Consider the following 17,491-nt stretch of genomic DNA (forward strand, 5'->3'; position numbering starts at 1 on the left):
CCAGTAATGCTGTGGTTCATGTAGAATCATAGAGTTACCACTTTGGAGGTCTTGGATAAGATCCAAAATAATTTTCTGGATTACCAGGCAGAGATTCTTGTTCTTTTGCCTTAATTTCCCCCAAACAAATGGAGTCTCTCTGTGCTAAGTTGCCTGGAACTGGGGGTAGGGTGATGCAAGCACCCCTGTGGCCACCACCACTGGGACTGTGCTGGGTTAGATTGGAATCCAGCACAGCACTAGTCTCACCCAAGACCCACTGTTACCTCTACCTGGCTACCACCTATGTTTGTTCAAGGCCCAACTCTACAATCATCCAGTGGTCATCCAGACATGTTTTTGTCTTTCCCTTCAGAGTTGTGAGTTTTCCCAGTCCCCAGGAAGGTCCAGAGATGCCATCCAGGAGCCTGGGATGGGTAAAAAATCATACAAATCTACCTTGTGTTCTATTCTAGTGTGGCTGAGGTGGCACTCAGACTGAGAAACACCCTTTTACTCTTCTCTCCCCTTTCCAAAGTCAGAGGAGCCCCACCCCATGGCCACCACCACCACCACAGGCCCACAGGGGACACTGCCAGGCCACCACTGATGCTTACTTAAGGCACAAGTGTTCTTTAGTCAGCCTGTGTGAATGCTGCTAGGCCAGGGCTCACCCTTCAGGGCAGTTAGCTCTCCTCTGGCCCAGGAGGGCAGGTTCAGAAATGCCATCCAAGACCCAAGGCCCAGAATCTGGAACTGCAAAAACATGCTTGGTGCTTTACCCCTGGGGTGCCTACCCCCACTGGGCCACAGAATATTACCAGGCCCTGGCCTGGTAGGAATCTGGCCTCACAGCAGGAGGGAGCAGCGAGCATTACCCCCTGAGCTCTGCCTCCTGTCAGATCAGCTGTAGCATTAGATTCTCATAGGAGTGTGAACCCTATTGTGAACTGCACATGTGAGGGATCTAGGCTGCTCACTCATGGGAATCTAACTAACGCCTGATGATCTGAGGTGGAACAGTTTCATCCAAAATCATCTCCGACTCCTGCCTGGTCAGTGGAAAAATTGTGTTCCACGAAACCAGTCCCTGGAGCAAAAAATTTGGGAACCGCTGCTCTACCCCACCGTAGCTGAGCTGTTACCTAAGATGCAAGACAGAATTCCCTTTGCTTCCTGTGCCTGTGCTTTTCTCAAACAGAAAGAGTCTCTCCCCACAGCTGCCACAGCTCTGAATGTGCTGAGTCTCATCTAAATACAGCACACCTGAGTCTCACCCGGGGCCCATAACATACTACGTAAGTATAGCTGTTGGTTATTCAGGCCCCAAGGGCCCTTTAGCCAGCATGTGATGTATCCCGCCAGTACTGAGTCCTTCTCTTCAAGACAGCAGGTTCCCTTCTGGTCCAGGGTATGTCTAGAAATGCCAGCCAGGAGCTAGGGCCTGGAATGGGCACCTCATGACCCTTACCAGTGCCCTATCCTACTGTGGCTGAGCTGGTATCACAGATGCAAGACAAAGTCCTCTTTACTCATTCCTCCCCTCTCCTCAAGTGGAAGGAAGGATTCTCTTTTGGAGCCACAAGCTGTGCTGCCTGGGGTTGGGTGAAGGGTGGCACAAGCACTTCCTTAGCTTCCCTGGCTGGTGTCTCAGTAGGTGATGTGACTCCCAAGTCCATTGTCTCCGAGCCCAGCTCAGCACTAGAACTTGCCTAGGAGTTGTAGTCCTTGCAGCCTAGACTGCCTTTCAAGTTTATTTAGGGAGAGCACATTTGCCCATGGTGGCGAGGCTTGCTGGAACTCAAGTTCTAACTGTGGGGCTGGGTGATTACTTTCCAGTGATGGCTAGTCTAAATGCTCCCTCCGTGGGTAAGAATCAGCTGAGTTTAGCTTGGTTTTGCTTTCCACTGTGACAGGGCAGCATAGGATTTAATGAAGTCTCAGAATCATTGCATTCTTCCTCTCCCAAGTGCACAGATTCCTTCTCCATGCCATGTGGCCACTGCTGGGGGATGGGAGGGCTGGTGTTGGCAATTCAAGACCATTTTTCCTGCTCTCTTCTGTGCCTCTTTCTGTGATACGAAGTTAAAACCAGGTATTGTGAGTGCTCACCTGATTTTTCGTTCGTACAAAGGTTTTTTTTTTTGTATGTAGATAGTTGTTAAATTTGGTGTTCCTTCAGGAGGGATGATTGGTGGAGCCTTCTATTTAGCTCCCTGCTCTACCCCTCCCTTATAAACATAAATTATTGCACTATTTTGGACAGATGGGTCTGTGTGTGTGTGTGTGTATGTGTCCATATTTATCTCTATCATCTCTACGCATAAGTAAAGATAGGTCTATAGGTATATGTGTAGTACTGTTTTCTCTTATATTTTCTAGTTGGTTATTGCTGGTTTAGAGGAATGCTGCTGTTTTTAAAAATTTACTTTTTATACCGCATCCTTTCTTATTTGTTCTAATAATTTGTTGATTTTGTTAGGTTTTCTGTGTAGGTTTTTCAGTGTGTAAATATGACAAGTTTTGTCTTTTCACTTCCAAACCTTACACATCTGAGACTTCTAAAATTCTCTTATAGCATAAATTAAAACCTCCAAGATTTATTTAACTATAGTTGTGATAGTGAGTATTCTTGTTCTTTTCTAAATAAGAACTGTATAAAATTTATTTATTGTTATTCTTATTGCAGATTTTTAGTGTATCTAGTTTCTGTGTTATTAAAAACAATTTTTTTAGTCCCAGCTACTCAGAGAGGCTGAGGCAGGAGAATGGCGTGAACCCGGGAGGCGGAGCTTGCAGTGAGCCGAGATCGCGCCACTGCACTCCAGCCTGGGCAACAGAGCCAGACTCCATCTCAAAAAAAAACAAAAAAAAAAAAAAAAAAAACTTTTTTTTTTTTTTTTTTTGAGACGGAGTGTAGCTCTGTCACCCAGGCTGGAGTGCAGTGGCGCAATTTCAGCTCATTGCAACCTCTGCCTTCCAGGTTCAAGTGATTCTCCTGCCTCGGCCTCCCAGGTAGCTGGGATTACAGGCACCCACCACCACACCCAGCTAATTTTTTGTATTTTTAGTAGAGACAGGGTTTCACCATGTTGACAAGGCTGGTCTCGAACTCCTGACCTCAGGTGATCCGTCTGCCTTGGCCTCCCAAAGTGCTGGGATTACAGGGATGAGCCACCATGCCCGACCAATAAAATAGGCATTAATAAGAAAAAGTGATGGGTAAAGTGCCAGTGACCAGAAATAGGCTCCTGTGTAGGCTGCCAGCTGGATAATAAAGCCCTGAATAACCAATAAGTGAGCATGAAAGTAAATTTTGAATGTTCATTATGTGTGATTAGCTTACAACTGGCCTTTTCGAGACAATATGATAGTTATAAATCTTTATTTTTCTTTTATTTACAAACTTATTTACTTTTCAGGTGCATGAAATCTGAAGAGAAGTCCCTTGGTGTGGGATTACATACATTTTGCACAAGAGTATTTGGTAAAAATAGTTATTTTTTTCCTACATCCTATCAGAACAATATTAAATACTAGATAAACAAGATAATTATTTCAGAAAAACAGTCTAGCAAATGTCCCTTCTTTACGTAAAAAGCACATTACAAATATGAGAATGTAGCACACAAAGAGATAGAAAATCTCTTTTACTTGAAAAGGCCCTGTCTGACCTTAATTACACTATTCTTTGTTTGAAGATTTGAAAATAAAATGAAAGAAAATTCTCTGCCCAAATAAAATGTACATATAATTGGCCCAAAACATTTAAGAATATATATAAAGTTCAGAATCTTTAATTCAATGTTCTACTCTACTAATAATTATGTTGCATTTAACCATAAGATTACTTGTCTTTTAATAATTTAGAAACTTTACAGTAAAAGTAACTCATCATTTCTAAAAATAAAATTTAGACCATTAGATTTATGTTTTGATAAACTTTGCAGTACAAAAAAAGAAAATTGAAATATTTCCAAATAAATCAAGTATCTTAATTCTTGTTGATAGATTTTTCTTTCCCTGTTAATTGTAGCTGGCATTCCTGCACCTATATATTTTGGCGCTTTAATGGATTCCACATGTTTACACTGGGGAACTTTGAAATGTGGTGAGTCAGGGGCATGCAGGATATATGATTCCACCACCTTCAGGTAAAGATAATAATTTGTTTAAAATTGTTTTATAAGCATAGACTGTGCATAACACAGTACCATTCATATGTAACTTTTTCTTTGTCAAGTGAAAAGAATACTTTTGTGTTTATTTCCAGAAGAGATACTGATGTTATATCTCTATTCCTTATTTGCATACTAGAATTGTATTTTCCCATTATTTCTCAAGTGTTTGGTAAATATAAGCATACATGGCTTCCCTAACCTTGGCTTTCAAAGTGTTGTTTGTGAAATTCTTAGCAGTCAACACAATATTGAAGGTAATGGTTGTGCACTGATCCCTATCCAATTTATATTGCTTTCTAAAGGCCCTTTGTTTTATCCTGCATGATTTCCTCATCTCACGAGTCTGAAGCCTCACTTCACGTCCTCTCACCACCAGTCTCTGGTCTCCAAAATCATATCTTTTCTCCCTCTTTAAATTTTGCTGAAACAATCTTTTTCATGTCTCCTAATGCCTTCTCTTTGGTAAATACAAATCTAATTTTGAATAAAACTCTTTGTTCTTTCTATTTTCATGTTCTTTTTCATTAGGAAATTTGACTTTTGTTTAAATTTGAATTAACTTCTCTTGAGGGGGCAATGATAAAGCTACTTCATTCAATATAAAACAATTTACCATTGTTTAAAGCATTCTAAGATATTGGTCTTGATCAGCAAAAGGACATATATCAAGAAGTATGGGGAGAGCAGACAGCAGGAGATTCATCCCTGTATCTATTCCCCTTTCCCCCAGAGCTCCCCAGGAGTGATGCTGAGGGAAATACATGCTATGTATGCTGTGGATTTCTACCACAGTTGAGGAACCCTAAGGGTCACTATTGAGGGCTGGCCTCATCCTGCTTCTTGGATTCTTGTTGATAGTATCCTGAATTAAATGGTGCTTGAGACACATTAAACAGACTTGGCTCCATTCTCTGTTAGTCAGACCAATTAGACTGGTCAATGAAATGGTGTATCCGTGAGAAAATCTACCAGAAGCCAAGATATTCTAGAAATAAGGGTAAATATTGTTGGTAGACAATTCTCCTTGGATCCCTACATTTCTGCTTTTCTTGTTAGCAGGGGCACTGAGAGCATTTTTTCTAGACTATATTTTCAAGGATGTTGGAACAGTAAATGACCTTGGAAGATATAAATAGTGTCTCTCTCAAGGACAGAGGGCAGGTAGTTTGTTGTCCATGATGATAAGAAAATGTCTCTCTCTGGGGCAAACTTTGGGCAGATTTTTTTTGAAGCCCATTTAAAAGATTGGGGTTTCCTAAATTCAGGACTTTCTAACTGTGGCCCAAATCCACTGTGTGCACGTTTACCTGGTTCTCCCTCTGTCTCACCACTTTGGGACTTGGAAGGTAAGGAAAACCAAACTGAACATGAAGCTTGTGCTGACTTCTGTGTTGTGAGTGAAAAAAGTCCTTTGTCTCTGACCTATGAGCCTTGTATCTTTTGTTAGCATCCTTGAAACTGTGGCAGGCTAGCCTGTTAGCTTACAAATGAAGTAAAATCTTAGACTGTTTAACAATTCTTGAGAACAAACTTCTGATTACCTTTAAATTTTGCTAAAAATGTGAAAATGATTAATTAGATTTATTCCAACCAATAGAAGGGGAGAAAATGCAATAGTGGTAATTCATAAGAAAAAAACCCACACAAATAAGTTAAAAAATAGGCCTAAGTGGTTTTGCAGATTGGTTAAACTTGCTGGTTAAAAGATAGCAATTTTTATATTGGACTTTTCAAAATTTGAACTACATGTTGTTTATAAGAGACAGATCAAAAATATAAGATGATTGAAGATAAGGTTTTAAAAAGATCTACCAGGCACATACTAAATCAACTTCTGTAGTTATATTAATGATTTAAACAAAGTATAAGTTAAAGGGAAAAAATTAATAGGGTTAAACAGGGATATTAATAATAAAAGGAAAACACTACAAAAAATATAGAAAAATTATGAACCTATGTAAATCTATCAACATAACCTCAAATATACAAAACAAAAACTTATAAAATTGTAAGAAGAAATCTACAGAATGGAAAATTTCAATATACTTGTCCTACAAATGAATATTGAACACAGATGAAAATGAGTGAGGATACAGTATATTTCAACTTCAAATTGTACAAAAGTAATTGAATATACAGATAAATGTATATTCTATATGAATATATATAATCTATATGAATCTATAATACATCTATATCTATATCTACATGAACACATGGATAATTGTTAACCGAAATATCAGCACCTATGCCACTAAAAAGTTAAAAAAAAGTATTGATACCACATATATCCTGTTTTCTGTTCACAATGCAATGGAGATGAAAGTCTATAATAAAAGATGCCCAAATCTCAAATGTTTGAAAAGTAGAAAAAAAATGCAGACTTAAATTACTCATGGTTTAAAGAATAAATTACAATAAGCAGAATTAAATAATTAGAACTCTATGTCAATGAAAGCACTGAATAAGAAAACTTGTGGGATGAAGCTAAACCAATCAGTAATCAAAGGGATTTTTAGAGCTTTAAATGTATAAATACATATACACATATGTATATATTTGCATATGTACAAATATATGTATATAAATATGTATATTAATACATACATATAAGTACGTATATACATATTTATTTACATATGTGTATAAATAATGTATATTTACATATGTATAGCTGTTTTACATATGCAAATATATATGCAATATATATTCACATATGTATATACACATAGGTATATATGTTTATATACATATATGCATATAAATATGTATATATTTATACATTTAAAATATAATATGTATATAAATATATACATATATACATTTACATATAAAAGGCTGAAAATTAATGAACTTAGAATTTAGAAAAAACCAATAAAATATATACAAATGATGTAGAACAACCTGATAAATGACTCAATAATTTACATATTGATGTATTTCCTATCTCAAATAAGAATAATTGATACAATGTATTTTTTAAAATTCAGAAGGGACATATCTTGGTTAAAAGACAATATAAACATCATCCTAAACATCTGTTTTTTCAGAAATTAAACAGAAACATAAAGGAGTAAACAAAGCTGAATTCACAGGCTCTATGTCTCAAAATAGGCAGTGGTTTCTGATATCAGCTTCCAAAGGAAGAATAAGGTACTTCTAAGTCAAGAGACTAAATCCAGATTCAATGTTTTAATCCAATTAATGAGGCAAAACACCTTGTACAGGGTTTAGTGTTCCTCAAAATTTGATATTCACTCAGAACTTCACAATGTGACCTTATTTGCAGATAGAGCATTTACAAGTGGAATTAGTTAAGTTAAAATGAGGTTATACTGGATTACAGTAGGCCTTAAATCCAATCACTGGTGTCCATTTTTTTCTGAATTCTAGTAATATTTCATAATAAAAGAAAATTTTAGAAGTAGAAAGATAAAAATGAGATGCAGAAATTAATAAATAGACTATATACCATAGAAGGAATAAGAAAGTAAAGAGCTACGTTTTTGTAAAGGTTCAAAGATATTACTAATAACGATACTGTGGAAAGGCAAACAAAGAAAGAGAGGAGACACAAATAAAACATCATTAAGGATGAAGAAGCTAATATAAGTACAGATATTACAATACTTACATAGGGATTTTAGATATAACAATTTAGAAACATATTAAATAGATTTTTTTCTAGACAATTATATATTACCAAATTTTATTATAAATCTATAGAAATATGAATATTTTTATAGTTACTTAAAAATGCAAAACCTTCAAAAATGCTCATCTCCCAAAGGCACCAAGTTCAGATATTTTTCGGGAAAGTCTGAAAAAACCTACAATGAACTGATGATTCATTCATAAATTATGCAAGTTATTCTCAGAAACAGAAAAAGGGAAAATTTTGTAATTCATTTCACAAAGCTAGTACAATCTTAATAGTCACACTGGACAAGTTCAGTACAAGAAAAAAATTTGTAGGCTAATCTTATACATGCAAAAATTCTACAAAAAAATTGATATATTGAATCTAATAATGTAGAAAAATTACAAATACAGTTTATTTTAAGCATGCTAGGATAGGTCAACATCAGAAAATCTGTTGGTGTAATAGACGCTATTAACACAATAAAGGTAGAAAACCTTGTATATTCTTCTGACTACAAGCAGAAAAGTTATTTGGTTATATTATGCACATTCATCATTAAAATTTTGAGCAAGCTCATAATAGAAAATAACTTTCTTAATCTGATCAAGGTCATCTAAAGAAACTCTCACAAGAGTATATATTATAATTCATGATGATTCTTTGGAAGCATTCTTACTAAATACTAGAATAAAACTGCTATCACTATCAGTATTAATTTTGAGGTGAAGATCCTACTCAATGAAAAACTAGTTATAACAACAATAACAAAACATTAGAAAAGATGAAAATAAATTTGGATTTTCTCAATGGGAAAATTAAAAAAACAAAATATTTTAACAAATACTGAAATTAATAAAAGAGTTTAGCAAAGTTGCTTATATAAGATCAGCATGCAAAACCATCAGCTGCTGTTTTTATCAAAATAAAATATAAAGATATACAAATTTAGTTTGCACTAACCACATTGTCTATGTAATACTTAATATGTTTTAACTTTAAAAAAATAGATACATCTACCTCGGATTGCCGGCAGCACTAAGAGGATCAAGCTTTGTTCCAGCCTTAATCATCTTAATTCTTTTGAGGAAGTGTCATCTACCTGGTGAAAATGCCTCTTCAGGAACTGAGCTTATAGAGACAAAAGTCAAAGGGAAGGAAAATGAGTGCAAAGATATATACCAAAAGTCCACGGTTTTGAAAGATGATGAATTGAAAATTAAATTGTAATTGTCCTATTATATTACTTTTTTCAGAATTAGATAACATGCTGTACAACTTGTTTTAAAAATCAATAGAGATACAATAGATAACTTTTTCTTGTCTTTAAGAACCTAAAAAAAATCTCTTAACGCAAAATAATAAAATGTTCACTAATGATATTTCTAAGGTATCAATGACACTTAAGTTTTCCTACGAGGGACATCTATAACAGCCCCCTAAAGAAGATTTTTAGAGCCAGCTTTATTTTTATGTTGAAACAGCAATTTCTCTTAATTCATTGAAGTGAGGGTGTACTTCCTACATCTCCTTCTACTAATAGTTCTAAAAATTTTCTGTTATGAAAACCTATTTAATTCCACTAAATTTGTGCTTTGATATTGGAATTATTCAGATGCCTAAATTCTCATTCTGTTATGTGAAGATTTAAATATCTTATTCAAGTTTATCACTTCCATGTGAGAGAAGCCTACACCTTCTTATTCTATTTAGGAATCGTTCTTTAACTCTTCTTATTCATTCTAGGCATGACTCCTATATAATAGAATACTCATAAATATACTCTCCTACTTTCAATTTTTTCTCTTCTTTATTACTCATACATTTGCTCAATTTGTACAGAGTACTGACAAACTTAAGCAGGTTATTAAAAATCATGAGGCAAAGATTGTTGGATTTTTTTTTTTTCAGTAATTCAAATCCGGTGACTAAAGTCTTCCTTAAAAACATGTGTCTGATTCAAAGGATGAAAGGAAAATATTATAAAAACTCCAGCTCTTAAAGGCTGTTTGTAATGTCAGATACTGTCAAAAAACCACTTTCTCAGATTCAGGACTCTTTAGACCAATGCTTATACCACCCATTGTGTCCTAAGGCAGAACACGAACACTAATTTTCCAAAAATAATCTTAGACAGTAGCTTCTGTTATGAAACAGAGGTTAGTAAAGGCTAAGGTACATAATAAAAGCTAAATCTACTTATATTATTATTTTGTAAATTATGGATAAAATTAAAAACTGAGGGATTTTAGACATAGAAAAGGACTTATTAATATAGGACTTCTGGTAAAAGAGAACAGAATGAACAGACAAATACCCGTTTGTCTACTCCTTATTCTCCTTCCTGTTGAAATGACAATTAATATATGAGAATGACATAAATTCCTAATGAATGAAGAGAATGGAGTAAGGAAGGGTGGGAAAAGTGGGTGTCAATACACTATGGTTATTTATGTGTACTGTAAACGGAGTGAGAGTGTCTGCAGGGATACAACAGAGTGGAGGAAGCTGAAATACAGAATACACCTAGAAGGAACCTGGAATGGAAGTATGAAACTGAGTTGCCAGTTCAAAGTGTGAGTTGGTAGCTGGACAGAAAGCAGGCCTGTTAACTGAAGGACTTTGTACAGATGCTTTATAGGTTAATATGATTTCCCAAATGATCAGATGCATCATATGAAAAAAGAAAGCAACTGAGAAGAGAAAGGTTGTACAGAACAGGTTTAGGGGGAAGGATGAAAAGTTAAGTTTCAGTTCCATGAAGTTTGAGACTTCAACTCAGGGCATATAAAAAATAACCAAGGTTCAAGCTGAGAATGGCTTTGAAACAAGAGAGAGGAACTAAAATCATTGGAAAGGGGGAGTTTAACTTTGATGTAGGTATGACTGCAGCAGTGAGATATTGTATTAAGATCTGATGACATGAAATGTGGAGCCACTTCCTTTGTGGTGGGAGGAAGTGAGGAGAATGGCCTGGAAACTAAAACAAGGAGAAAAGACTTACCTATATTCACAGAGCAGCAAGAAAAAGTAAACAGCCACTGCAAGAGAAGGTTTCAGGGGAAATCAGATTTTGCGGAGTGTGCGATGGTGAAGAGAATGCTCATTTCTGAACTGGAATCTGAGATAAAAAGAAGCAAATAGGATATATATGGAAGTTAGACTTATGGAAATTAGAAGAAGGGAAATGAGAGATAGCTTGGAATTCTGTGGCTATTTAGGTGACTGACATAAATGGGAGCAGAGGACATAATGAGGTTAGTTCTTATGGATTCAAAGCAGATAGTGCTGGTGAAACCATGAGTGTCAAAATTAGGCGAGGTGGTGACTGGGCTCCCTGGTGACCTCTTGTCATGGAGCAAAACTGAATAAGCAAAAACTTACTCAAGCTCCTGAGGCCCATTCATCATCCCTATTGATAGATTTGAGATGATCTGAGAAAGCTGAGTCTTACTTTGTGGACAATTCACGCACTTGAACTCCCTCAATGGAGCATCATAGGCCCAGAGAGACATGGCTATGGACTTAGTACCTTGGCATCACTTTTATCCCCTCATGGAGGAGATGGCATTTTACTCTGAAAACGTAGGGTTCTCCTTTGACACTTCTTAGTGGGAGAAAGCAGGTCAGAGAAAGTGGGTGTTGGAGTGCTTTGGGATCCCTCATGACCTCTGTTGTTGGTATACATGAAGCCTGGGAGTTTAGTTCTTATTCTGAGCACTTGTACTATCCTCATGAGGGTAGAGATAATGGCATAGCAGACAGACCTGGAGAAGAGAAACAAGAGAACAGGTAGTGAGAAGTCAAGAGTCAGTAATTTTTTTACTTAATAGTGTGGGGAGTATAAAGTTAATGAAACTAGAAATAGTGGTTTAATATATTACTTATAATTCAAAAATTAACCTATATTTACAGATGCTCACACAGTTTCTTTGTGAATCCACCTATGGTTTTATCTTAATTAATTTTTTATTTCAAAGCAATGAAATGTTGCTTTGTGGAGTCATATAGCATTACATCAGGTAAATGGGTTTCTGCTAGATCTCCACATTATTGGGGAGATGCTTGAACACCTCAGAATACACACACCCTTAAGGTTCAAGGGCTGGGGTTGAGTTCTCCATAAGGAACTTTTCCTCCTCCCAGAAGGGTGATCATTGTGTAGATAGACATGGAGACAGAACCAGAATGACTTCCATGGGTGGAAATAGTGCCATCAGAATCATTTATTATTATGAAATAAATATTATTTATCTACATTGAAAAAATACTACTCCTCCTAAAATCATTAATTTCTCCTCCTAAAATCATTAACTTCTCCTCAGATGATTTTAAGACATTTGAGTAACAGCACATGAAGTGGTAAAGACCCTTAGTCTTTCTGGTATATTAGAGCAGCCTTTTAATCAGTCTCTGGAAGGACACTAGGGATTGCAGCTGAATAAATATATTAAGAATAACAAGTCAGTTCAACACTGAGTAAAGTCCGAGGTGGGATTTTCTGTGGAAATTCTCTTATGTCTCTACTAACAATAAGGCACACAAGACAAAGACTAAGTAATTAAAGAAAAGCTCGAAATGTTTTGTAACCAAAAGCTTGAAATGTTATGTAACCAGAATGTTACGTAACCGGAGCTGTTAGATCAGATACTTGATGATTCATAGGTGAACCTCCTCTTTGTGGGTCCTCTCATGCATCCCCATTTTCAGAATGTAAATAATTTGACTTTGTAGCCTTTCCAAAAAGGGTACTATCCCACTTCTCCTGGCATAAATCATACATTGACTGAACGTTCACCATCTAAAAATCACTCATGCTCCTTGAACCAAGGTCATTATCAGAGAAAGCTCCTGGTGGAAGAGGTAGGTTATAGATGTTAAAAAAGTATGATTTCTAAATAAGAAAATATAGAAATTGACAGAATGGTTCTTATTTACTGGGCCTGGAGAATTCCTGTTCTGGCATTCTTAGATCCCTCAAATTTATTACCAAGGAGAAAAGGAAAAAGAGGCAAGCAGGCAGTAGGGTAAGCCATTGTTTGCTTGCCAAGGAACTGGAGAGTGCAGGTTTCAGGCCTCCTTGAGGAAATTCTCCCGAGCCCTTAGCCAGGAGAAGAGAGCAGAGAATGCTTTTCTGTAGAATCCCAAGAGGCATAAAAGAGGATGAGTAACTGGGTCCTGTGCCAAGTTCCCGACCCCTAAGCCTTCCCAACATGGAGAAACTACACCAATGTTTAAAAGTTTCTAGGTTGGAGGAACAAACTTGAGCATCAAGGGCAGATGATTTGTTAACACAGTCCTGTGCAGAGGGCTCCTTCAGAAGGCATCCCCTGTGATCCAAACACAGGGAGCACCTTGTACTTTCTGGTCTTATGCCATCAATGCATCCAGCTGCAATCCATCCTCAAACCTGGAATCCATCTCTTGACTTCCCAGCCAGACCACATTCCATCCCATCACTGTGTCCCACCCTGCCCAGAATGCATGCTGTTCTCCCAGAGTCTCATGGAAATGAGGCCTTGCACTGAAATAGGCTGTGGGAAACAAAAGGATAAGCAGGTCTGGACCAGTCTGTAATGGTAGCAGGTGAGAACAACTTGTGGAAAAACACGAGTTCATTAGGAAATAAGGTGACAGATCCCCAGCTGGTGAAGAACTAGAATGTCTATTATGCTCATACAATTGATGTTTTATTTTAATACACCAGAGCTACCATACAAAACTTCCCTCCATGTGAAAGGCTCCAGATAAAATTCCGCCATCCCTCCTCTCCTCATGTCCTCCTGCTCAGACCCACCTTCATGCCCCTAAACCAATCTGCATCATGCTTGTTTCAGAGAGTCATGGGAAGATGGGCAGTGCCTCCATTGTCACCATTCCCCACACCTGTGCACACTTCTGCCCCTTCCCCTCTAGACTCCACAACTTCACTGTCTTACTGTTGTAAATATTCCTGTACAGTTAGTAATGATCAAATGATCCTGTGGTCAGAGGCCTCTTTGGCAGTGTCTTCTTACCCTTAAGAAAGGTCATGAAATTCAGAAGAGGCAACTTTTCAAGGAGAGCTTTGGAGTCATTTCTGTGTGAGACACTATTGCATAATCCTGTAAGATTGCTTTTATATTTAAGGAATGATGTTACTTAACAAATGAACAAAAAAAATTACAAATAAATTTTTTAACAATGTTTACATTGGCTTAATCATATCTTCTCTCTTCCATGTCCCTTCCCTTCTCCTCTTCCCTAGAGGTTACAAAAATATACACCACTTTCAGTTATCTAAGTTGTCTCCCCTCCTTCAAAGGGGAGAAAGGCTGGAGAGAACATGGGAAACATGAATCCAGTGATAGTAACCTCAGTCAGCAATTAATCTCATCATCCAGTTTCTTCCAATGGAAGGGTTAAAAGGAAAATGGTCAAAGGTTGACAAGAAGAAAGAATTGAGGAATTAAATGGTTAATTCACCAAATGTAAAATGCCCCCAAACTGGAAAAGCACTAAATTAGTTTTGAAGGAAGAACAGAAGGGAGGAGTGAGAGAACATAGGATGAAAGAAAGGAGAGGAGAAAATAAAATAAGGTATAAACTACTTTGAAGATTATAAAAATGCAAGGTTTTGTTTCTCTTTTTTATTGTAACTTAGACGAAGCTTCCAAAAACAATTATCTATGTAAAAATAATTTGTCCTAGAAGATTCTGGGAGGATAGCAGAGTAGGGAGCACCAGAAATCTGTCTTCCTACTTAGACAACAAATTAATTGGCAGATTATGTCTTATGTAACTATTTTGAAACTCTGGAGCCTATTGAAGGCTTACAACTTCCAAGGGAAGGCTTACAACTTCCAAGGGAAGGCTTAGACATAAATTGAGGTTAATTTTGGTCAATTTCAGCCATTAGTAGAGTAGCAACTACCCATCTACCAGTTCCATGGCAGGCAGCTGAGCACTTGTTCCAGGAGCAGCTTGCAAGCAATGTGTGGGGGCCAGGGCGGGCAAAATCATCCTGTCCTTCAAATTTCAGGTAGCTGTTCTCAGAATGCTGGTTGCTGCTTCTAACCACAAAGATGCAAACACGTAAATGGGCAGCCATTGTTTTTGCACCTCCCCTCGTTGTTGCAATCCCCTCCCTCATCAATTGAAGTGATTTCCAGAGGATTTAAAGAGCCAGCACTACTTTTCCCCCTTTCATTTTTTTATTTTTCTCCCTTTGGGAGCCAGACATTAAAGACTAAGATATTTAATAGCAACTGTATATATAGGGAAAATTAGAAAGGTACTGAACATGGCCATGAAAAGACACAGGCTCAGAAAAGACCAGAGATGTCAAGTTTACACTTTATGCTGATCCCTGGCACAGAGGCAGCATATAAGTATTAAAAACAACAACAGCAAACCCTAAGGAAGGGGAAATAACTGATTTATAGTTACAATATTTTTTAGATTCAAATGTCCAGCTTCCAACAAAAAGTCACAAGGCATATAAAGAAACAGAAAAGCATGGCCTATTCAAAGGAAGAAAATAAATCAATAGGAGTTGTTCCTAGAAAAGACCTGATGGTAGATCTACTAGACAAAAACTTTAAAACAACTCTCTTAAATATGCTAAGGAAAGATGTGGAGGAAGTCAAGAAAATCATGTGCAAACAAAATGGAAATATCAACAAAGAAATAGAACACTTGAAAAGAAACATTTCCGAAGCTGAAAATACCACATCTGGAATGAAAAATATACTAGAGGGATTCAAAGGCAGGTTCAAGCAGGCAGAAGAATCAGTACACTTAAAGACAGGACAATGAAAATTACTGAGTCTGAGGAACAGAAGAGTAGAAGATTGAGAAAAAGTTGAGAGATCCTAATGGACTTGTGGGACACCATTCATCAGACCAACATGCACATTGTGGAAGTCCAAGAGGAAGAGGAAGAGGAAGAGAGAATATTTGAAGAAACAGTAGCTGAAAACTCCCTGTATTTGATTAATAATATGAATTTAAACATCCAAGCTCAACAAACTCCAAGTAAGATGAACTAAAAGAGATCCATACTTTGTCTTTTGAAAGACAAAGACAAAGAGAACATTTTAAGAGCAGCAAGAGAGAAGTGACTCATCACGTATCAGGGATTCTCAATGAGAGTAACAGGAGATTTCTCACCAGAAACTTTGGAGGCAAGAAGGCAGTGGGCAAGTACATTCAAAATGCTGAGAGAGAGAAAAAAATCAACCTGTGAACTGATACTTCTACATCTGGCAAAATCATCCTTTAAAAGTGAAGGAGAAATTAAGACATTCCTATATAAACAAAAGCTGAGCAAGTTCATTAACACTAGACCTTCCCTGAAAGAAATGCTCACAGGAGTCTTGCAGGGTGAAATAAAAAGACACTGGACAGTAAATTGAAGCTGTAATGAAGAAATAAAGATCTCAATAAAGGTAAATATGTGGGCAATCATAAAAGCTAGCATTATTATAACAATAGTTTATAACTCTACTTTTAACTTTCTACATTTTTTAAGAGACTAATATTATACAAAAATTATATTGACACTTTTGTTTGTAACTCCACATTTTGTTTTATATGAAATTTAAAAGATTAATATATTCAAAATAATTATTGGCCAGATGGGGTGGCTAACACCTGTAATCCCAGCACTTTGTGAGGCTGAGGCGGGCAGATCACTTGAGCTCATGAGTTTGAGACCAGCCTGGGAAACAGGGCAAAACGCTGTCTCTACAAAAAAATACAGAAATTAGCTGGGCATGTCAGCGCACACCTGTGGTCTCAGCTACTCAGAAGGCTGAGGTGGGAGCATGGCTTGAGTCCAGGAGGCAGATGTTTCAGTGAACTGAGATTGTGCCACTGCACTTCAGCCTGGGTGATAGAGCCAGACCTTGTCTTAAAAAAAAATCATTAGTTTATGTTTTGGGCACACAGTGTACACAATGCCTAATAAGGATGTAATTTTGTGGTCAACAACCAAAAGAGTTGGGGATGGAGTTGTAAGAGAGCAGAATTGTGTATGTTATTGAAGTTAAACTGGTATAAATTCAAATTAAACTGTTATAATTTTAAGATTTTTAAATGTAATCCCCATAGTAACCACACCAAAAAAGCTATACAGTATACACAAAAAGAAATGAGAAAGAAATATAAATACTTAATTACTAAAAAAATTAAACACAAAAGAAGACAGTAATTCAGAAAAGGAGGGACAAAAAAAGCAACATAGAAAACAATATAAAACAAGTAAGAAGATGACAGAAATAAGTCTTTCCTTATCAGTAATTACTTTAAATTTAAATAGATTAAACTCTCCAATCAAAAGACAGAGATTGGCAGAATGGATTAAAAAAATGAACCAACTCCATGTTGTCTACAAAAAACTCACGTAAGATGCAAAGACACAAATCGACTGAAAGTGAGTGATAGGTAAACAATAACCAAAAGAGAGCAGGAATGGCTATACTAATATGAGAAAAAATAGACTTTTAATTTTAAAAAGGTTAAAAGAGATAAAGACATTTCATATTAATAAAAGGCTCAATACAGCAAGATGATATAACAATTATAAACTGTTGCCCACCTAAATAGCAGATCATCAATATATATGAAACAAAAACTTTGGATAGAATTGAATGGAGAAATAGACCATTCTACAATAATAGTTGGAGACTTCAATACCCTACTCTCAATA

The 17,491-nt window shown here is 36.6% G+C and overlaps 1 protein-coding gene across 1 annotated transcript in view; it reads left to right on the plus strand.

The window, feature by feature from the left end:
* SLCO1A2 (solute carrier organic anion transporter family member 1A2) overlaps window positions 1-13,990 on the plus strand; it is a 62,448-nt gene extending 48,458 nt beyond the window's left edge. The window contains exons 12-14 of the mRNA XM_003265583.3: window positions 3,402-3,466; window positions 4,016-4,133; window positions 8,811-13,990. Of these exons, the coding sequence (XP_003265631.1) occupies window positions 3,402-3,466; window positions 4,016-4,133; window positions 8,811-9,030 (403 nt within the window). The 3' untranslated portion in view covers window positions 9,031-13,990. The remainder of the gene's footprint in view (window positions 1-3,401; window positions 3,467-4,015; window positions 4,134-8,810) is intronic.
* Window positions 13,991-17,491: the final 3,501 nt, after the last annotated feature.

The sequence above is a fragment of the Nomascus leucogenys genome, chromosome 23 (assembly GCF_006542625.1).
Source record: "Nomascus leucogenys isolate Asia chromosome 23, Asia_NLE_v1, whole genome shotgun sequence".
Taxonomy (NCBI): Eukaryota; Metazoa; Chordata; class Mammalia; order Primates; family Hylobatidae; genus Nomascus; species Nomascus leucogenys.